General features: G+C 42.8%; 1 protein-coding gene across 1 annotated transcript in view; it reads left to right on the top strand.

Moving 5' to 3' along the window:
• The window catches only part of LOC309551208 (interferon-induced, double-stranded RNA-activated protein kinase-like), a 311038-nt gene extending 288061 nt beyond the window's left edge, over positions 1 to 22977 (top strand). The window contains exons 23-24 of the mRNA XM_082251706.1: positions 21985 to 22047; positions 22548 to 22977. Of these exons, the coding sequence (XP_082107832.1) occupies positions 21985 to 22047; positions 22548 to 22658 (174 nt within the window). The 3' untranslated portion in view covers positions 22659 to 22977. The remainder of the gene's footprint in view (positions 1 to 21984; positions 22048 to 22547) is intronic.
• The last annotated feature ends 1201 nt before the right edge of the window (positions 22978 to 24178 follow it).

Below are 24178 nucleotides of genomic sequence, written 5' to 3' on the forward strand. Positions count from 1 at the left end.
GGAGACCCCCGCTACCCTTGAGGGTCTCATACAACTCTCCATTCAACTTGATAGACGTCTGCGGGAGCGACGCTCGGAGCGTCTCCAAACATTCCGGCCTACCTGGATGCTTCCCAAGATCTCTTCTGCTCCACCTGCACCTCCAGTCTCTTCCCCCATGGCAGCATCTGAAGGGGAACCTATGCAGCTGGGCCTGGTCCGCTCCTCCCTGACTCCTGATGAAAGACTACGACGTCGGCAGGCCAACCTATGCCTATACTGCGGCGGGGCTGGACATTTTCTTCGGAACTGCCCCGTGAGACCCAGTAAGCCTTATTCTCAGCCCCCATTTAACTGCCAAGTTTCTGGACTTTCGCTCTCTCACCTTATTCTCCCGGTCTCCTTACAGGTGGCGGAAGGGGAGGTCCAAATTCGAGCCATCGTTGACTCTGGGGCCTGCAGCTGTTTTCTGGACATTTCTTTGGCCAAGAGACTCCATATTCCTCTTATCCCTAAGACACAAAGGCTCGAGGTCCATCTCGCCGATGGGTCCCTACCCAGTTCCGGACCAGTTATCCTAGAGACTGGACCCATCCTCACCACAGCAGACTCCGGTCATCAGGAGTTCATCCGTTTTGATGCCCTTTGTTCCCCCATGTTTCCCGTCATCCTGGGACTTCCTTTGCTGCAAGCCCATAACCCCCAAATCGATTGGGCCAAGAAGGAACTCACCTTTTCTTCTGCCTACTGTCAGCAGCATTGCTTCCCTCAAAGACCTAGTGGGCCTGCTAGTTGCTTGCCTGTTCAACCAACACCTGAGCCACTCCTGGATATCCCACCTGCTTACCAGGACTTCAGGGACGTCTTTGACAAGAAAAAAGGTGAGATCCTTCCTCCCCATCGGCCTTATGATTGCCCTATAGAAATGCTTCCCAGAGCCGAGATCCCGTTTGGAAGGATATTCCCCCTTTCTGAAAAGGAACTGGAGGCCCTACGGGTCTATATCGATGAGAATTTGAAAAAGGGGTTTATTCGCCCATCTTCTTCTCCTGCAGGTGCTGGTATATTCTTTGTGGAAAAGAAAGATGGCACCTTGAGACCCTGTGTGGACTATAGAGAGCTTAATAAGGTCACTATCAAAAAACGGTATCCGCTCCCCCTTGTCCCTGAACTCTTCCAGAGGTTCCGGACCGCCCAGCTCTTTACCAAGTTGGACCTGCGGGGAGCTTATAACATTGTCCGGATACGGGAGGGAGATGAGTGGAAGACCGAATTCAGAACTCGTTTTGGACATTATGAATACCTTGTCATGCCCTTCGGCCTGTGTAATGCCCCAGCCACATTCCAGCACCTGGTAAATGATATCTTTCGGGAGTTTCTTGACCACTTCATCATCGTATACCTTGACGATATCCTAATTTTTTCTGCCTCACTGGAACTCCATCGGGTTCATGTTAATGTCCTTTCTACCTTGAGAAAACACGGACTCTATGCCAAGGCGGAGAAGTGTGACTTTGAAAAGGGGTCCATTCAGTTTTTGGGACTCATTATTTCCACCGATGGGATCGCAATGGACCCACAAAAAGTGAAAGCGATCCTAGATTGGCCTGCTCCTTGTGACAAGAAAGGTGTTCAGAGATTCGTGGGCTTTGCTAATTTTTACAGGCGTTTTGTGAAAATTTTTTCTTCCATCATCTCCCCCATCACCCAGTTAACCCGCCATCAGTCCCGCTTTCTGTGGTCTCAGGAGGCCCAATTGGCATTTGACAAACTTAAACAGCTATTTATTTCTGCACCCGTCCTACAACACCCTGATCTGGCTCTGCCCTATGTGTTGGAGGTCGATGCCTCAGAAGTGGCCACCGGGGCAATCCTGTTGCAACGTCAAGGGCCCAAATCTCTCCTCCATCCTGTGGCCTTCTTTTCTAGAAAAATGTCACCTGCGTAGAAGAATTATGACGTTGGCGACCGAGAACTGTTGGCCATTAAATTTGCACTAGAAGAGTGGAAATATCTATTGGAAGGAGCCACCCATCCTATTATGATCTTCACGGACCACAAAAACTTGGAGTACCTCAGGACTGCCAAACGTTTGAGACCCAGACAAGCCCGATGGGCGCTGTTTTTCTCCAGGTTTAACTTCCATATTTCTTATCAACCTGGCTCCAAGAATGGGAAAGCAGATGCTCTTTCCCGGATGTTTCCAGATACCCCAGAAACAGCAGAACCTGATACCATCCTTTCTGCCCATAATTTTCTCCTTATCCAGTCTGACCTGATGACGGCAATCCGACAGGCCTCAGCCCTTTGCTTGGATCCTGAAGTACCCTCCCTGAAAAAACAGGAAGGGTTGCTGTGGCATCAGGATAAAATCTTTGTCCCTCCCCAAGTAAGACCTCAAGTTCTTAAAATATTTCATGACAGTAAACTTGCTGGGCATTTTGGGGTGCGGAAGACCTCGGAGCTTATCCAACTCTCTTTTTGGTGGCCCAACCTTGGGCAGGATTGCAAGGATTACATCGGCTCTTGTACCATCTACCAACGTAACAAGGGGTCAAGTACCAAGACTTGGGGTTTGCTAAGACCACTTCCCATTCCTGAGCAACCCTGGAAAAAGATATCTATCGACTTTATTGTTGAACTACCCCCTTCAGAAGGATTTTCCACCATCTTGGTGGTAGTGGATCGCCTTTCCAAAATGGCCCATTTTCTACCCATGGTTGGCACACCTTTAGCCCTGAAAACAGCCAACATATTCATAAGGGAGATAGGCTACATGGTCTTCCAGACAACATTATCTCAGATAGAGGAGTGCAATTTACCTCCAGGTTCTGGAGGGATCTCTGTAAATCCCTGTCCATTGAAGTTTCTCTTTCTTCTGCATACCATCCTCAGAGCAATGGGCAAACAGAGAGGATTAATCAAACTCTAGAGCAATATTTACAATGTTTTTGCACCTGTTCCCAAGACGACTGGGTCTCGCTCCTCCCCTGTGCAGAATTTGCTTACAACAATTCTCTTCATGCATCCACCAACCAGTCCCCTCTCTGGGCAAATTATGGATTTCATCCCTCCTTTCTGCCTAACACCCTTCCGGAAGCATCAGTTCCTGCTGTCCAAGATCGGATCAGCTTCATTCAAACTAACTATCAAACCCTACAGGAAGCCATGCGTAAGACCCAGGAGGACTATAAACGGTTTCATGACTGTAAAAGAAAGAAGGGTCCGAATCTCAAGATTGGAGACAAAGTCTGGCTGTCAGCCTTGAACCTTAAACTCTCATGCCCATCCAGGAAGCTCGGGCCAAGGTTCATCGGTCCGTTTGAAGTCAAGAGGGTGATCAATCAGTTTTCCACATCTCCTTGCTCAAACCAGTTGTCCCCAGTCCATTTCCTGGGAGAGACGAGCTACTGAGGCAAACTCAGTATCTTATTAAATGGAAAGGTTACCCCCCTGAAGACAATTCCTGGGAACCTGCTAGTAACCTGCATGCCCCCAGGCTGGTAGAGGAATTCCACAGGAGATTCCTGGGAAGCTTGGCCCGGTTGGGCATCCGGAGGCTGCCCCTGTCAGAGAAACGGCCATGCTGCAACTGGCAACTCCGCCAGTACTTCCAATGGCCACAATGGACTCAGGCCATAGAATCATTGTCAGTGAAATGGCTGTGCTGCAACTGGCAACTTTGCCAGTACTTCCCATGGCCGCAATGGACTCAGGCCATAGACGAATTCACTGGCCTATAAAAGGACTCTGCTCAGCCCATCAGATTGCTGGATTGTCTTCAGCTCTTCCTGTTTCCTGAGCATTGCTACTTCCTGGATTCCAGTTTGACCCGGCTTGTTCCTGACCTGTCTGCTCTCTCTCCTGGCTTTGACCCTCGGCTTCGTCTGACCATCCCTGCTCCAGTTTGGCTCTCCTGTTATCTGATCTCGGCTTGGCTCACGGACTTGCTTCCTGTCTACCTGCCCTCCAGTACCTGATCTTGGCTTTCCCACGGACTTGTCTGCTTCTGGCCTTCCTGCTATACCTTTGGCTTGCACCTGTTGCAGCTTCCTGCCGAGCCCTGTGTTTGACCCCCGGCCGGTCTTACACCTACTGCCTGGTTGTTCCTGGTTCCTCCTTGGACTGTCCGGTGTATTTCTGCCCAGCACTCTGCTAGAGACCACCTGTCTACCATCAGGACCCTGCCGGCAACCAGTGCTTCTGTGGGCGCTACACCCTCTGTCTCAACCCCAGGGGTGTGCTGCACTCAGCCGCAAGGGGAGCCCTCTCTGCATCTCGGCCTCGGATCAGGTACGTGACACTCTGTTTTTGAACCTTGATGGAAAAGTCCGGGAATACCATGATAGTCACGTTTTGGAAAGGGATGTTGCCACGTTCCCTGGTGAGACACAGGATTTTGTCCCAATCGCGGTAGTTTAACAGTTTGGCTATAAAAGTCCGCGCCGGGGCACCCTCAGGGGGGCGGCGGGCGGGCATATGGTGGGCCCTCTCAAACGCAAACATGGCAGAAAAGGCCTCCCTGCCATAGTTGGAGATCAGCAGATTTTCCAGGAATGTGGGGGGGGGGGGGTTCCGCACCCTCTGCACCCTCCAGGAGCCCCCCAAACGCAGGTTACAGCGCCGGGCCCTATTTTCTAAGTCATCTTGTTTCTGGGCGAGTTGCTGGAACTGGCGCTGAAGCGACTCAGTAGTGTGCTGTAAGGGGAGAATGACATCTTTTTCCTGGCTGATTCTGGCCTCTGTGTCCGTGACCTGGTCCCTAAGCTTGGACAAATCCTGTCTAATCAGTGAAACATCCACCTTCACTTCTTCTATCTTGGCCGTTAGTGTGGCCTGACAAGTGGAAATGGCATCCAGTACCTTGTTGAGCTCGGGGGCAGCTGCCGGCGCGGGAAGCTCGGCGCCATCTTGTCCCGGGTCCTGCCAGCGGAATTTGCCCAGGGAGGCAGCGGCTGTGGAGGAGCCCTTCTTCGGCGCAGACATGGCTCGGGACGCTCGGGATCGAGTCACACAGGTCCGGTGAGTGTGAGAAGTCGTGGGCACCCAGGATGGATAAGGATGGATTGACCGAGAGCGGAGCTAGGCACTCGTGCGACCTACTCCATTGCCGTCCAGGCCACGCACCCCCAATATTCCACCTTCTAAATGTATTACCCGAGCGTTTCCCGGTCAAAGCGAGCAGGAGTCACGAAAGTGGCCCTTGCCTCCACAATAGAGGTATAAGCCCAAAGTTCTGCGCCTAGCACGTTCTTCGGGTGCAAGTCTGGTCTGGCCCAGCTGCATAGGTTCCTCAACAGGCAGAGGATGCTCCACGGGACGAAGTGAGGGGAGCTCAGACTGGCTAGGACCTAGAGAGTGTTGGCATCTTTTTTCTATGGACATCTCCTGAAAACGAATATCGATCTGGTTGCATTAGGAGATGACATCGTCCAGACCGACGGGAATGGTTCTTCCCGCTAATTCGTCCTTCACTCGGTCAGAGAGACCCTGCAAAAAGGTAGCGACCAGGGCCTCATTGTTCCAGCTCAATTCAGCTGAGAGGATACGGAACTGGAGAGCATATTGTCCCACTGAACGGGATTCTTGGCGGAGACGTAAAAGAGCACTTGCCGCTGAAGAAACCCGAGCCGAGTCCTCGAAGATGTTACAAAAGAGGTTCAATAAGTCGGACAGATTGGAAACTACCAGATCATTCTTATCCCATAGGGGGGCAGCCCAGGCTAGAGCTTCACCGGAAAGGAGGGAAATAATATAGGCTACCTTTGCCCGATCTGACCGGAAGTTTTGCGGCTAAAGCTCAAAATGGATGGTGCATTGGCTAAGAAACCCCCTGCAGGCCTTTGAGTCTCCAGAAAAACGGATTGGAGGAGGTATTTGCAGCAAATGCGAATCTGCGACAGGCGCGACAGGCCCAACCACTGGTTGCTCTTGGGGTTGCGGATTCGGGGTTCCTAACGAGGTCTGAAGCTGTTCAAAGCGGGAAGCCAGATCCTGTAGGAATCGCATCACCTGAGTCCGATTAGCTTCCTGCGTCTCGAGTCTGCGAACTAAGCCCTGTAATGGATCATCTGGAGGGAGCGGCACGTCAGCCGGGTTCATGGCTGTTCAAACTGTCAGGTCACCTGTGGCCCAGGTGACAACTGCACCCTGTTGGAGGCAGGGGTGCAGCGCAAGGTAGTGAACCCGATAGCTGACTGCTGCGGATGGACCGGAACATGAGCCCAAGATTCCCCAGGGCGCGGAGTCTAAGACCCAGCAGGTGTTCACCAGAGCCTCTAGTGGTGAGAATGGCCTTGGCTGCAGCTGGGCCCAGGTCGTGGCACCTGGGGTCCCCCCGGGTCACGCTCCGTAGGGAGAGAGGGGAAGCAGCCACTCAGGACACACGGAATGGTAAAGGGTAAGCCGAGGTCGGGGCAACAGGCAGATGAGGGTAACCAAGGGACAGGCCTAAGGTCAGGGTAACAGGCAAACAGAAAATAGTCAGAGATAAGCCAAAGTCGGTACACAGAAAGATAGATCAAGCACACGGCAGACAAGAAGACAACTAACAAGCACTGTTGAACAGCAAAGCAGACCTGCAGTGCACTGGTTAATATAGACTTACTGTGATGGCCTGGGGTGGGGCTGAAAAGGAAGGAGAGATGATAAAAAGGAACCAGAAAGGGAATCTGGCCTCTGTAATGCAGACGTGAAGGAACAGGTAAGCTGCCAAACGCTATTGCAAGTTCATGACAGGTTGAGGAGATCCTGGCGACTATTTATTCTATTATTCAATAATACTACTAATAGAAAATTTGAGATGTGACTTAGTCTTCAAGACTCCAGTCATAATCTCTTGTTTTAAACTCTGATTTTAAACTCACCAATTAGTCAAGTTCCACTTTGTCAGATTTGAAGTTCCACTTGGTCAGAATTGAAACAAGCAAAAAGGTGTCAAGCTCAGAAATGAGCCCTGCAGAAAGTTATATAGGACCTGAAGCACCTGTGACCTATTAACCACTCCTCTTAATTAGTAGTCTGAAGGAAGGAAAGAAATGGGAAAAAATGGCTATTTATAAAGTGACAGAAAATGTGTATAAAAACTGCAAGAAAAGACACCCTAAAAAACACCTAAAAATGCAAACACAACAATCACCAGCAATCAAAACTGTTTATCACTCTCCACACAAATGTACCTCTCTTCAGCCGCAAACCAGAAAATCTGGCAAGCAATAAATATTGAATAAATATTTATAATGCATATTGTATGAACACAGCACTTTGATATTTACACAAAAATTGGTTATTATAGAGAGTGCAAGCCATCTTGTCATTAATCATGAACCAGTTCAAACAAATTTTCATAAGACAGGGCAACCTTGGATACAATATTTGTTGGTGGATGACTGAGACCTGGGATAGAGCTGCCCTGACTGCTCTTGACTTTCTATCCCCCGGCCTTTCTTTTCCTACTTTATTCCTATCTGCTTGTTTCTGTGCTGACCAATGTTGAGAATCCTAGATATAGCCTCCTTGATTAAAAGGTGACATCTAAACACAGTACATTTTTCCTTTTGATCTATACAGTGTAACCTCTCTTGTATGGCAGTAATCTGATGAGACATCTGTTCTGTTTGTGGAATTTGACTTAATTTGCCTGTTCCTATTGGTCCTTTGGATCCTACTGATGCTCTCATGTTATGGAGAAATATCCCCTACCAAAGGCTATATTAACGCAATAATCCGGACTATGTTTGTTTTTCATTCAGACACGTTTCTCTCATTGTGTTTTTTGTATAATTTTTTGATGGTATGATGTCTGACCACTTATTGGTTATCACTTTTGTACCCTTCCTTTTTGTACTTTACAATAATTTGTTTTAAAAAAAAGTAAATAATGTCTGCAGACCATAAACCAAGGCATCTTAGACACAGAGACTTCATCCACTGGACATGTGAGGTTCTTTTTGAAATAAGGGACTGTCAGATCTACCCAATAACTCGACTCCCCAGATGGGGATTATTACCCTGGACCTATACCAAGAGCAAGGTCTGGGTACCATTCATCTAAGTGTTGACAAGCCAAAAGAAAATACAATCGGAAGAGCTAGTCTCCTAATTCCAGGTGGAACTGTTGAGAAACTAGTTATGTTTTTGTGCACAGACATAACCATCATCTAAGACACTAGCAACAAAAGCCAAAGCCTTGCCTAACTGGGAGGGATTATGCCTAGGAGGAGACCTCCTGTCTGTTCTTGCCAGTGTCCAGTCACATGAAGGTGGCAGCATAATCCCTTTGTAATGGATATGAAGATACTCTGGGCCTAATTCACTATAAGTTTGGAGAAGAGCTGTTCACTTCTCCAGAAATAACTCCAGCCTAAACTCATTAGCATCCTAATTAGGTAAGTGGCTGGAGTTAAACCTTCAACAAGGTGCTTTAGTGAATTCGGAGTTGGAGTTAACTTAGACTGAATTTGGGTTTGGAGTTAAATTAGATTGAATTTGAGTTTGGAGTTAACCAAAATCCCTTTGTGTTTTTCGTAAAAGGAAATTTGTCTATTCTGAATCACTATTACACAGCAATATCATCTATTATGGTTTATTTTAATTTTAAGGTATAGTTATGTATCTTATGTGTTTTAACCTTTAGATTTACTAATAGCAGACTACACAGCTGTCTAATTAGCAATCTTCATTCTTTATTCATCTGAAACTTTCAGGCATATCTGATTGTATTCAGCACTTTGGTGTAGTGGGCTATGCTCATAGCCAAAGATTGCTAGGTCATGAGTTCAAGGCCCAACCATGATAACACCCTGTGTGCTCACAGTTGTGTGTCATTATTTTTTTTGGCAACATCACCTAAAATTGCATGTCAATGGCCATGTATATTCAAGAAACAGACATGCATATGTGCAGGGTGCAATTATGCATTTGCCAAGTTTCATTATTTATTTACAGCTGTCTAACATTTAAGGAGGTGATGGCACACTTGGGATTTGAACTCATGCTCTCAGTGTTTATAGACAGGAACACTAACCACTAAACCATTGAGCTGAGCATGATTACCCATGGAATATTTATTCCCATGTTTCCCAATTGCGCGGTCATGCAACCCTGTACCTTACACAAATGTATGACATTATTTTCACACAAATATTGCTTTCTTTTGGTGGTATTTGATCACTGCAAGGTTTTTTTTTTATTGGCAAAAAGAAGACCTAAATGTTTGACCCCTAAAAAAATGTGTTTTTGTTTATGTAATAAAATTTGGTAAATCAATATGTTTTTGGTTGCACTGATGAGCATTGATGAGGCTGCGCTGGCAGGCACTGATGAGACACTAATATGCAGCACTGATGGACACTGATAGGCGGCGCTGATATGCAGCATTGATGGGCATTGATAGGTGGCACTGATGTGCAATGATTGGCACTGGTGGGCAGCACTGATAGATGGTAATGATGGGCAGCACTGATGAGGAGGGCACTAACAGGTTCCCTGAGCACTGTTTGGCATCAATGGTGGCATGGGTGGGCATCCCTGGTGGCCATGGGTCAGCAATCCCTGGTGGCTCTAGTGGCATCCCCCAAGGGTCTGCACTGGTAATCAATGCTCTGATTACAAGCACAGACCCCCACACACACACACACACACACACTTACTTTGCATATGAATGCCATTTTTTTCACAGCTGAAAGTGGCCCTCACCATGATTAGCCAGTTGATTGTGACCACTTGCTGGAATGTGTGCAAGCCAATTTGGTGTCATTTCTGGTCCAGGGCGAACGCCAATGTGCCATTTGCAATTTATTGTAAAGAGATTTTGCTTTATTTTAAAAATGGTGCACACAGACAACTAAAATGTATTGGAAATGTTTTACCTAGGCCAGTGATGATATCACTTAACCCCCCCCCCCCCAGATGTTTTTGCCCTACATTTCCCATAATGCTCATTTACTCTGCAGTGTAGGTGAGCATTATGGGAAATGTTACAAAACACCTGTGTTGCCAAGGTTCATCATCACTGACCTAGGCCAACTAAAAAGGTGAGTGAGCGCTGTAGCAATCTTTTATTTAGTAATCATTTTTAGTGATTTTCTATTAAATGTTTTGGTTACATTCATCCACAGAGGCTGAATGGGAATTTTGTATTATTCCTTAATTTATATATATTTTTAGCTAAATATATACATACACACTTTTATTTCTTACAATTTAGCCCCCCCCACACACTCCTCCTCCTCCCCCCCTACACACACACACACTCCTCCTCCTCCCCCCCACACACACGCACACTCCTCCTTCTCCCCCCCCCCACACACACACACTCCTCCTCCCCCCCACACACACACACACACTCCTCCCCCCCCCCCACACACACACACACACACACACACTCCTCCTCCCCCCCACACACACACACACACACTCCCCCCCCCCACACACACACACTCCTCCCCCCCCCCACACACACACACACACTCCTCCCCCACACACACACTCCTCCCCCCACACACACACTCCTCCCCCCCCCCACACACACACACACACTCCTCCCCCCACCCACACACACACTCCTTCCCCCCCACACACACACACACACTCCTCCCCCCCACACACACTCCTCCCCCCCCCACACACACACACACACACTCCTCCCCCCCCCACATACACACACATTCCTCCCCCCACCACACACACACACTCCTCCCCCCACACACACACACACACACACTCCTCCCCCCCACACACACACTCCTCCCCCCCCACACACACACACTCCTCCCCCCCCCACACACACACACACTCCTCCCCCCCACACACACACACACACTCCTCCTCCCCCCCCCACACACACACTCCTCCTCCCCCCCATACACACACACTCCTCCCCCCCACACACACACACACTCCTCTCCCCCCCCACACACCCCATCCCCCCGCCATACACACCCATACACACTTCGCTGGAGTAAAGGGAAAAACCCTACCCATGTTCATACTGTACTGCCATTGCACACACACAAAAAATACAAGAAATGGATTACATTCAATAGACACAAAAGATATCTGAATTACATCCAGACAAATATGAAGAAAAGAAAACAAAAAAACAGGAGCTGTGTACAAATGAATAAGCTTTATTGAACATGTATAGAACATCAGTAATCACTCAAGCAGGCATGTGAAATGCCCCCCCCCCCCCCAAAACCCCCAAATCAAGTAATTTGTATTCAAATTACAGTGCAAAGATACAACATATGATGGATAGAGCTTACAATATCCAAAAGTCAAGTTATTTAGTAATCATTTTTAGTGATTTTCTATTAAATGTTTTGGTTACATTCATCCACAGAGGCTGAATGGAAATTTTGTATTATTCCTTAATTTATATATATTTTTAGCTAAATATATACATACACACTTTTATTTCTTACAATTTAGCCCCCCCACACACTCCTCCTCCTCCCCCCCACACACACACACTCCTCCTCCTTCCCCCCCCACACACACACTCCTCCTCCTCCCCCCCCACACACACACACTCCTCCTCCCCCCCCACACACTCCTCCTCCCCCCCACACACACACACACTCCTCTCCCCCACACACACACACACACACTCCTCCCCCCACCCACACACTCCTACCCCCACACATACACACACTCCTCCCCCCTCCACACACACACACTCCCCCCCCCCACACACACACACTCCCCCCCTACACACACACACACTCCTCCTCCCCCACACACACACAAATTCCTCCCCCCACCACACACACACTCCTCCCCCCCCCACACACACACACACCCCCCCCACACCACCACACACACACACACTCCTCCCCCCCCCCACACACACACACACTCCTCCCCCCCACACGCACACACTCCTCCCCCCCACACACACACAGACACACACACACTCCTCCCCCCCACACACACACACTCCTCCTCCCCCCCCACACACACACTCCTCCCCCCACACACACACACACACTCCTCCCCCCCCCACACACACACACTCCTCCCCCCCACACACACACATACTCCCCCCCCCCCACACACACACACACACTCCTCCCCCCACACACACACACACTCCTCTCCCCCCCCCACACATACACACACACACTCCTCCCCCCGCCATACACACCCATACACACTTCGCTGGAGTAAAGGGAGAAACCCTACCCATGTTCATACTGTACTGCCATTGCACACACACACAAAATACAAGAAATGGATTACATTCAATAGACACAAAAGATATCTGAATTACATCCAGACAAATATGAAGAAAAGAAAACAAAAAAACAGGAGCTGTGTACAAATGAATAAGCTTTATTGAACATGTATAGAACATCAGTAATCACTCAAGCAGGCATGTGAAATGTGAAATGTCCCCCCCCCCCCAAAAAACCCCCAAATCAAGTAATTTGTATTCAAATTACAGTGCAAAGATACAAAATATGATGGATAGAGCTTACAATATCCAAAAGTCAAGCAAAATAAGTTGTAGACACCTTAGTATTAAGCATAAAACATACCCAACATACGTTTATGTTTATTGTTTGCATGAGCCTGCCTTTCCATTTAAATACCATCAAATCAGTAGAACATACAGCTACACAGAGGCATGAAAATTTAAAAAAACACATGTATAGAGTACATAAAGACACACTTTGCAAAAACTATACAAAACATTTAGAGCATGAAAAGTATTCATCCAACAAAATACACTTACTGCAATATGGGTCCTTAGGCATGCCAGCAAACCCTCCCACCCCCAAAAGCAAATTCGGACATAAAGACATGTGGCCCTGCCATAGGCTAAATGAGCTGCTCTTAATCATCCATTTATATAACCAGAAAATTGTACAACAAAAGTTGAACATGTATGGCCAGCCTAATGGGCCATACACACTATAAGATTTTCTGAAGACTTTTTCCTCTAGATTTACCAAAACCAGATAATATGAGGTCAAACCTAAACACTTTCAATTTGTATGCAATCTGGCAGGCCCTTGCGCTACATAGAAAAGGTAAATCTGAAGGAAAAAGTCTTCAGAAAATCTTATAGTGTGTATGGCCCTTTAGGCTGGCCATACATGTTCAATTTTTGTTTTACAATTTTCTGATAGATTTACCACAAACCACATAATGTGAGGTCAAAGCTAAACAACACTTTCACTTGTATCCAATTAGGCAGGCCTTTGTACTACATACTTGAAGGTAAATTTCAAGAAAATTGGACAGAAAATTGTAAGAAAATTGGATCATGTATGGCCAGCCTTTAGTCTAAATGAAAAAGCCACTTTGTGCTCATGCTGAGATTATTGAAAGCATTTCTTATGTGTAAAAAAGGAATAGAAAATCAGCGCAAATATTCTAAAATTGGTGAACCATAAATATACGTATAAAAGTAGATACTATAAAATCTTCATCAATCTTCAAAAATAAATATCAAAGTGCTCATGTGCCGAATAAATATCAAAGAAGAATGATAGTGGTGCAATTAAGTGATCCAAAGGTGATCAATATGAGTAAAATAAGATGAATTAATTGCAACTGAGTGAATATCCTGTGCAAGGTGAACCATTGTGATTTAATTAGTTGCAAAGGTATAATTCCGATCAAGTGATCAAAGAAAAAGAGAAAAATGCAAAAAAAAGTGAACCACTGCGACTCTTCAGTTGCACAGCGGAATAAATGAATGAATCAATTAATAGTGACAAAAGGTGATGATCATAACATATAGTTCCAAGTGCTAAAAGAGTGGAAGAAATAAAAAATATATATAAAAGTAAATAAGTGCCCTATGAAGGGCAAACCACTGCGACTCTTCAGTTGCACAACGGGAAAAAAAATCAATTAACAGTGACAAATGTGATAGTAATAAATAGCTCCAGGTGCCAAATATATACACTGTGATCAGTGTGAAGATATTAGTGTGTAACAGTCCCAAAATGAGATGCAAGGACTGTAATCAATGCTGACAGGTATAGAGGTAAAGTTCATATGCAGTGCAGTGATCAAATGCTTCCGGTGACCCCCAGTGCGGACTTTGGTGAGCTATGAATCCATAAATAAGTGTAATGGCCAACAAACAATAAAAACAATAAAATATATACATTATATTTTGGGGATATATATATATATATATATATATATATATATATATATACACAGGGCTTTTTTTCAGTGGGAACGCGGGGGAACACAGTTCCGGCACCTCCAATGGGTGCTATAGGGTCTACTGATGCTAGCTGCTGGGAGATCTATTATTGCTGGAGGGGATCTATTTTTGCATGGCAATCTATTGTTGCTAGTGGAGGATCTTTTGATACTGAGGGTTAATTGTTGCTAGAAGGGATCTACTGTTTAGGGAGGGGTCCACTGTTCCTGGCTGCTAGAGAGTGTATTGATGCTGGCTGCTGGGAGATCTTTTGCTGCTGCTGGGGGGGGGTCTATTGCTGCTGGCTGTGGGTGATCTATTTTATTGCTTTTCTTGTTATCATAACCTAATTCTATACATTCCAATACAAAATTATACTTGGCTCTATATTCTCTAAAAGGGGCTGTACTGGAAGCTGGGTAGGGGGTGGAACCAAGGGTCAGTGCTCGGAGGTTGGAAGGGGTGAAACCAAGGGTTAGTGCTCGGAGGTGGGTAGGGGGCGGAGACACAAAGTAACTTAGAAGGGGGAGTTCCTGCACCTATTCTTTGAGAAAAAAAGCCCTGTATATATATATCTATATATATTTTTTTGGGGGGTTGTTGAATTCTGAGTTCTGGGGTTCCACTGCATATCAATTTGCAAATTCTCAGATTTCCAAGCTCAAACACTGCTATTTTTCAGAGTGTAATTTGGCTCTATATAGGAAGCAACACTAATATGGCTCCCCACTCAACCAACCAACAAATATATTAATTTCACACATATACAATGTTTTATTTTTGGGGAGAAGCCCTATTAGTGTTGCTTGTCATATATAACAACAGACAGTTGTAGGTAGTTCAAGGATTTGAACACCCAAATACAGTGTTGCATGGCAGATGTGCTAACCACTTGGATATTTTGGTCAGTTTATTTAATCAAGCTCAAGCTCAAGCTCAATACATATTTGCAACATTTTGCAAAACACAATTTACACAAACATAATCACTTTGTTACATTTATTTCATAATATATGCCACTGATAGTTTCTTAGCCTATCAATTTATATTTAAAATACTAATTTTTCACAGAAATAAATGTTTTAAACACCTATATATAATTTCTAGCATGCAGGATTATTTTTAAAAAAATGTTGATTTTATACAGTTTCACTAAACTAGGTTAATTATTTGGGAATTGTGGTCTCTGAGGTTTTTTTTTTTTTGTTATCTTTATACCAAACATACATGCACTGGCACCTTAAAAATTAATATAGTTTGATTCGATTAGTCCATCAAAAAATTTTAATAAATACAAATTATTTGAGCTTGAATTGGGTCTAAATAGTATATATATATAATATATATATATATATATATATTCTACCTGAGGCAAATTTGCCTTAACTACCTGAGGCAAATTTCATTAGCCTCAGGTAGTTAAGTGGTTAGCACAGCTGCCTTGCAACAATGTATTTGGGTGTTTGAATCCCTGAACTACCTACAACTGTCTGTTGTTATATATGACAAGCAACACTAATAGGGCTTCTCCCCAAAATTGAAACATTGTATATGTGTGAAATTAATATATTTTTGGGTTGGTTAGATATAGAAAGCAACAATAATATATTGTTTTTTGCATATATATATATATATATATAAATATATATATATATATATGCATATGCAAAAACCCATATATTATCGTTACTTTCTATATCTAACCAACCCAAAAATATATTAATTTCACACATATACAATGTTTCATTTTTGGGGAGAAGCCATATTAGTGTTGCTTTTCATATATATATATATATATATATATATATATATATATATATATATATATATATATGTATAGATGCCCAAAAAATAATTATATGTTTTATTTATTGATTTGCCTATGTGTATGTGTGTGTATATATATATATATATATATATATATATATATATATATATATATATATATATATATATATATGAAAAGCAACACTAATATGGCTTCTCCCCAAAAATGAAACATTGTATATGTGTGAAATTAATATATTTTTGGGTTGGTTAGATATAGGAAGTAACAATAATATATTGTTTTTTGCATATATATATATATATATATATATATATATATATGCAAAAACCCATATATTATTGTTACTTTCTATATCTAACCAACCCAAAAAATATATTAATTTCACACATATACAATGTTTCATTTTTGGGGAGAAGCCATATTAGTGTTGCTTTTCATATATATCAATAAATCAATAAATAAAACATATAATTATTTTTTGGGCTCATATATATATATATATATATATATATATATATATATATATATATATATATATATATTTATGGGAAAGAAGGGGGGAAGGGGAATAAGGAATGTACGTAAATACTGTAAAACGACTGGCAGTCGTTTTACAGTATTTACGTACATTCCTTATTCCCCCTTCCCCCCTTTTTTCCTATTCATAGGGATGGAAGCACTTTTTCCTATATTGGATAGTCCTTCATTTAAAGTCCCAACGCTTTTAATTGATTGTCCTTTTCATCAATCAATTTTTTATATATATATTTATATATTTTTTTTGTGATTCATATATATATATATATATTTAAATAAGAAAAAGGTAAATCTCACTGAGCTGTGGGATAAACTCTGCGTGGATTACCATGATGGGAGGACTTTATTGGACCGGTAAAGCATAGAGTGAGCAATACCAAGATACTAAAAAGGTATAAATTTATTGTATTATAAAATCATTTGAAACAAAAAACATTACAGCGTTACTGAATGAATCCAAAGGCAAATAGACACAAATACAACTGATCATATTATTCACGCAGTCATGTAGTTCGACGCGTTTCACCAAATACAAATTGGCTTCTTCAGGAACCGATATGATCAGACCATATAGCCTCTAATCCAAAAACAAGGAGGAAAAGATGAGGGAAGAGAGAAAAAACATCAATATATCAGTAACATATAGATACAGATAGTTTTTTTCCAGACATAATGCCATTGATTCAGAATAAGGCACTAATAAATAACATTTTATCAACTTGCTCACCTAGTTCATAAACATAGTCGACTTTTTAGAACCCATGATGCCAGATCAGACATGAAGAAATGAATGGAAACCCTTCCAAATGATCCTGAATTAAGGATCATATATGCCTCGGTTGAGGCTTGGTGGATCGGACCTTCTCCATAGCTTCCCCAGTGTATAATGACCATAGCCAGACAGTTAACAATTAAGAACTATAACTGGCTATATTCGTGGGGGTCCTCGCAGACATGAAGAGGAACAGGCATGCAGAAGATGGTGATTGGAAGGAGTCAATAGGCAGATCCCAGATGAGCACTACCGGGAAATAAGGGGAAGAGAAAAACAAAAAAAATGGGGGACAATTCTTAGATATATATTATAAACCAACAGGTATATAACCGAAGGTATGTCAAAAAACCCCAATAACAATTCCATAGACATGGCAAAAAGGCCCAAGCCATCCCAGTAGAGACAAAGGGAAAATAATAAGAGAATAGTTTATACAGGTCTGAATAGGGCATAAGAAAAAGGGGAGATATATCCAAAAGACCCCAGACCATTACCTTCCTTAGTGGATGCGCTTAGAGTAGAGGTTCGGACGCCGGTCCCTCGACATGGAATGCCGCTGCTACCGGCGTCCTCGCCTCGTGCGCATTAAATAGGAGAAGGTTACCGCCGGAAGTGAGACGCCAGCAGCGTCCCGCGTCACTTCCGGCGCGGGCGCAATGCATAGTGCGTCACTTCCGGCGGCGGCTGATGATGGTATTACAGCCACGTACGGAAGGCGCAGTTACCCAACTGGTGGGAGAAGACCAGGAGCCATTAAGCATCCCTCCTCTGCTTTGCGCCCAAATCCACCATAGCGAAGAGTTTTGACCATTATAGTCTCGAGTCCACAAGTGGCATCATCGGATCCTATTACAAATAAGAAAAAAATAATAAAAGTAATCAATATAGATATATAAATATCCCACATGACATAGGCAAATAAGAGAAAAAAGGGGGGGTGGAGACAGCAATAAAACATGATTAATACATATATAATCATATAAACAGACATAGTCCTATCAGCAAAGATACCACTCTGTATAAACACAGAGTAAAGGTAAAGTTGCTCATAGTATATTTGGTCTCAGCTAGTAGAATTAAGTAAGGAAACAAAAGAAAGGAAACAGTGGGGATGGAATGAGTGGAGTATGGATATTTATAGGAATGGTTTGTATGATACTGCTGTATTCAAACCTGGCCAACTAGTGGCTTGTTGGTTGAATATCCATTTAGCTTCTTTCTGTAGAATAATTTTATCAGTATTACCACCACGTGGATTTCTATTTACAACCTCCAACACTGAAAAAGAAACCATTTGTGGATCAAAACTATGGTTTAAGCCAACGTGTTTGCATATAGGTGTATAAATGAGCCCAACTTCCAAATAATATAGGTGATCATTAATTCTTTGCCAGAACTTTCTTTTAGTTTTCCCTATGTAAAATGCTCCGCATTTACACATAGCTAGATATACAACCCCTTCGGTTTGGCATGTGGCAAAATTCTCTGGTTGTAAATAGAAATCCACGTGGTGGTAATACTGATAAAATTATTCTACAGAAAGAAGCTAAATAGATATTCAACCAACAAGCCACTAGTTGGCCAGGTTTGAATACAGCAGTATCATACAAACCATTCCTATAAATATCCATACTCCACTCATTCCATCCCCACCTTTCTTTTGTTTCCTTACTTAATTTTACTAGCTGAGACCAAATATACTATGAGCAACTTTACCTTTACTCTGTGTTTATACAGAGTGGTATCTTTGCTGATAGGACTATGTCTGTTTATATGATTATATATGTATTAATCATGTTTTATTGTTGTCTCCCCCCCCCTTTTTTTTCTCTTATTTGCCTATGTCATGTGGGATATCTATATATCTATATTGATTACTTTTATTATTTTTTTCTTATTTGTAATAGGATCCGATGATGCCACTTGCGGACTCGAGACTATAATGGTCAAAACTCTTCGCTATGGTGGATTCGGGCGCAAAGCAGAGGAGGGATGCTTAATGGCTCCTGGTCCTCTCCCACCAGTTGGGAAACTGCGCCTTCCGTACGTGGCTGTAATACCATCATCAGCCACCGCCGGAAGTGACGCACTATGCATTGCGCCCGCGCCGGAAGTGACGCAGGACGCTGCTGGCGTCTAACTTCCGGCGGGACCTTCTCCTATTTAATGCGCACGAGGCGAGGACGCTGGTAGCAGCGGCATTCCATGCCGAGGGACCGGCGTCCGAACCTCTACTCTAAGCGCATCCACTAAGGAAGGTAATGGTCTGGGGTCTTTTGGATATATCTCCCCTTTTTCTTATGCCCTATTCAGACCTGTATAAACTATTCTCTTATTATTTTCCCTTTGTCTCTACTGGGATGGCTTGGGCCTTTTTGCCATGTCTATGGAATTGTTATTGGGGTTTTTTGACATACCTTCTGTTATATACCTGTTGGTTTATAACATATATCTAAGAATTGTCCCCCATTTTTTTCGTTTTTCTCTTCCCCTTATTTCCCGGTAGTGCTCATTTGGGATCTGCCTATTGGCTCCTTCCAATCACCATCTTCTGCATGCCTGTTCCTCTTCATGTCTGTGAGCACCCCCACGAATATAGCCAGTTATAGTTCTTAATTGTTAACTGTCTGGCTATGGTCATTATACACTGGGGAAGCTATGGAGAAGGTCCGATCCACCAAGCCTCAACCGAGGCATATATGATCCTTAATTCAGGATCATTTGGAAGGGTTTCCCTTCATTTCTTCATGTCTGATCTGGCATCATGGGTCCTAAAAGTCGACTATGTTTATGAACTAGGTGAGCAAGTTGATAAAATGTTATTTATTAGTGCCTTATTCTGAATCAATGGCATTATGTCTGGAAAAAAACTATCTGTATTTATATGTTACTGATATATTGATGTTTTTTCTCTCTTCCCTCCTCTTTTCCTCCTTGTTTTTGGATTAGAGGCTATATGGTCTGATCATATCGGTTCCTGAAGAAGCCAATTTGTATTTGGCGAAACGCGTCGAACTACATGACTGCGTGAATAATATGATCAGTTGTATTTGTGTCTATTTGCCTTTGGATTCATTCATTAACGCTGTAATGTTTTTTGTTTCAAATGATTTTATAATACAATAAATTTATACCTTTTTAGTATCTTGGTATTGCTCACTTTATGCTTTACCGGTCCAATAAAGTCCTCCCATCATGGTAATCCATGCAGAGTTTATCCCACAGCTCAGTGAGATTTACCTTTTTCTTATTTAAATACCTCATTACCAATGGATGTGGACATGGTTTAGCAGTTCCCTGATTGGCTGCAGCCCAATTTCTTGACTCATTGATATATATATATATATATAGACATACATAGATATGTGCAAAAAAGAAAAAAAGATATGTGCATTTCTCTCATTAGCACCGGAATAGCGCCGTTTTACCGCAAATTTGCAGCGGTATTTACTACAAATTTACTATAACTCCCACTAACGTTTTCAAAAACATTATTTTCAGCCTAATTTTTGGTATGGAGCATACGCACATGGGCTATCTGCCAGAAATTGACTCTGGAGCTATTTTTGCATTTTACACTTTTATTAATATATTTTTTTCTACTTAACCTTTTCACACAGTTTAAAAGCAGTTTAGCTCAAAATCATATAACACATCTTTCCCTCACATCTTTTATTTTTTTCCTTCCATATTTTGTGATTTTGAAAAAATGAGTCCACCTTTTAGCTGGACTGTTTTTAAGTCCAGTCCTGATGTTATTTGATCTTAATGAATTTGACACTGCTCATAACGTTTCTGATGGTGTTATAGTGAATTGCATTTGCACCTAAAAATAGTCAAAATGGAGGTAAAATAGAACAAAATCAGCGTTGGAGGTACAGTGAATTTGGCCCTTTGTGTCCTGTTATGTACAATAAAGAAACAACTATTGCTGTAACCATAGCTACAAACTTTTTGAGATGGGAACGAGGGACACCTATTAGCAAAACTTTGTAGGCATAGGACACACCCCATGTCTTGCCTTGAATTATACAAAAAAATAATTATTTGAGAAAAGAAAAGATTAGTTAAACCAACAAGTGCTTTTTTTATCACTATTCTATTATACTGGCTTTTGACTTTTACAAATGCAGCATTTTGGAAATTGGATGAAAAGTTTAGCACTATAAAAACACTTTTTGAAAGATAAATAGTGCATTTTATATACAACTATACAGATCAGACCAAAATAAGGGACACATGTGGAGGAAAGAGGGACAGAAGGACATTGTTCCGAATCAGGGACAGTCCCTAAAAATCAAGGAAAGTTGTACCTGCTTAAAATGCAGTAACTGCAGTTTGGCTTTACATTGTTAATAACTAATGTAATGTCCAACTCTTCCCTCTCTGATTGACAATTGCTCCTTCATAAATATATTGGAGGAGTAAATGTAGCCACCCTAAGACAGGAGTTGTGCTACTGGCCGATCACCAGGTTTAAATAAGGGAATAAAAGCATGAAAAAAGAAAAAGAATGCAGCCACCACATCCAATGGTTGTTAAGTTATACTATATAAACATTTTGGATTGGGTATATTTTAGCACAGGCTGATGTAAAACAACTGCTTTTCTGGCAGTAAATTGCTGGCACAGCTCAGTTTTAAGACAACACTTGGACCTTGGTGATTAATTATACTTTGAATGATTGCTGCAGTTAAATGTGTTTAAATGTGTTCTTATTATGTTCACTTGCAGCAATGGAAGAAGATCCGTAAAGGTGACCTGCCTATGGAGTTTTCAAAGCGTTATCCTGTAGAGGTATATCAAAATAAATGCTTTAGATGTGTTTTTTTCCACTGTATTTTTACATGCGTTCAGTGTTCCTTTCTTCAATCTCGCACAGAGTTCCAAAATAATTAGAAACCTAGACACTCCCCAACCTATCACTATGTCACAAATTATCCCTATTGTTCAGCACCCTTTGACACTCAACCCTTTCAATATCTCAGCCTTAACATCCCCCCCAGTTTAAATTACCCCCTAAAACCTAACCGTGAATTTAATCATAAAACTGAAGCTGACCCTAACCTAAACTAGTGTCCAAACTAGTAAACCAACTAAAACTTAACCCTTCTGTATTTTTAGCATTTCCTGTATCAACAGCTGGTTTATTGAATCCTCACAGTTCTGCTGACAGCTCTCTAATGAAAAATACTAGCACCTGGCAAAAGTTATTAATTCCTTCTGCACCCTTCCTTGCTCAATATCACCTTCCCTTCCTCCTTCCTTTTCTCACTTTATTTCCATTGTTTTTGCAGGTCTTTGAAATAAAGAGAATGCTGTCAGAAGACCCTGAGAAAAGACCGTCAGCTAAAGAATTACATAAAATTTTTGAAAATAACGAGATTCTTGACTCAAGAACACAATAAACCTAAGGCAATTTAAACTCTGCTACTGAGATATTTATCCACTTGATAAGAGTCATCTCATTAGCAGCTCATTATTAGAGTGTTGCTGTAAATGAAGGAATTGCCAATGACCCTTATGGTAAAGCAAAACCATTCAACATCTAATCCTTGGGAGAAGCATTTCATGCACAAAATTAAGAAAGACTATGCAAACAATTTAGTGATTCTGGAATATCCATCTACATTTTTAGATTTAAAAGGTTATTAGAGAAGAAATTCAACCTTTATTGGCATGTGAAGTTTTTTGACAACTGTCTTGCAGAAGATACCCCTTTGGATTGTATTTACATTTCTCTGTCGCTCATTGACAGATGTAGTCCTCCTTGATTAATATCAACTCGGGTTATACTGCCCTCTACAGGAGTAGGACTAGACAGGAAAGAAAACGTTCTGGCCACACCTTAGGGGCAGTCCCAGAGGGAATATCCTCTCTCTCTCTGCTACAGCAAATCGGTTTTTTTCTGTCTAGTTAGGAGTAAGGCTGCAGAAACCTCCCTTTGAAAATATCAGGGAGATTCCCTTGCTTACATTATCCCAGAAGGTGGCCTTCTTTGTGGCTATCACTTCTGCACGCAGGGTGTCAGAACTGGCTGCATTATCATGCCATTCCCCATATCTAGTGGTTCATAGGGATAAGGTAGTTCTTCATCCGAAGCCATCCTTTCTTCCTAAGGTGGTTTCAGATTTTCATCTGAATGAAGATATTGTGCTACCTTCCTTGTGTCCTAAGCCCAATCATCCTTGGGAATGTGCGTTGCATTCCTTGGATGTAGTTCGGGCAATCGGGGTATACCTGAAGACTACGGAATCATTCCGTAAAACGGATTCACTGTTTGTGATCACGGATGGCCCCAGAAAGGGGTTGCCTGCATCTGCCGCGACTATCTCCAAATGGATTAGACAGACGGTGGTACAGGCTTATTCTATTAAGGGTCGGAATCCTCCGTTCCCTGTTAAGGCGCACTCCACTTGAGCGCTCAGTACCTCCTGGGCCTACCGCCATCAGGCGTCAGTGGTCAAGGTTTGCAAGGCGGCTACCTGGTCGTCGGTGCATACCTTTACAAACTTTTATAAATTTGATGTGATGGCATCGTCAGATGCCTCTTTTGGCCGCAAGGTTTTGCAGGCCGCAATTTGAGGAGACCGGCGGTCTACCTCGAGGGTTTTTTTCCGTTGGATTTTCAGTTCATCCTTTGATTGATGAGCCTTTAAAACTTCTAGTTGGCACCGGTTGGGCCTTCTAGATTGGATTTTGATTTCTGTTATCCCACCCCTCATTTGTGGCACTGCTTTGGGACGTCCCGAGTTGATATTAATCAAGGAGGACTACGTCTGTCAATGAGCGACAGAGAAAAATGGATTTTTGTAAGATCTTACCGTAAAATCCTTTTCTCTTAAGCTCATTGACAGACGTAGTACCCGCCCCTCTGTTTTTTGAGTTGGGTTGGGTTAAATTCTCTAAACACTGCTTTGTGACATAA

This window comes from Pelophylax lessonae, assembly GCF_965119305.1.
Source record: "Pelophylax lessonae genome assembly, chromosome: 3".
NCBI classification, from domain to species: Eukaryota; Metazoa; Chordata; class Amphibia; order Anura; family Ranidae; genus Pelophylax; species Pelophylax lessonae.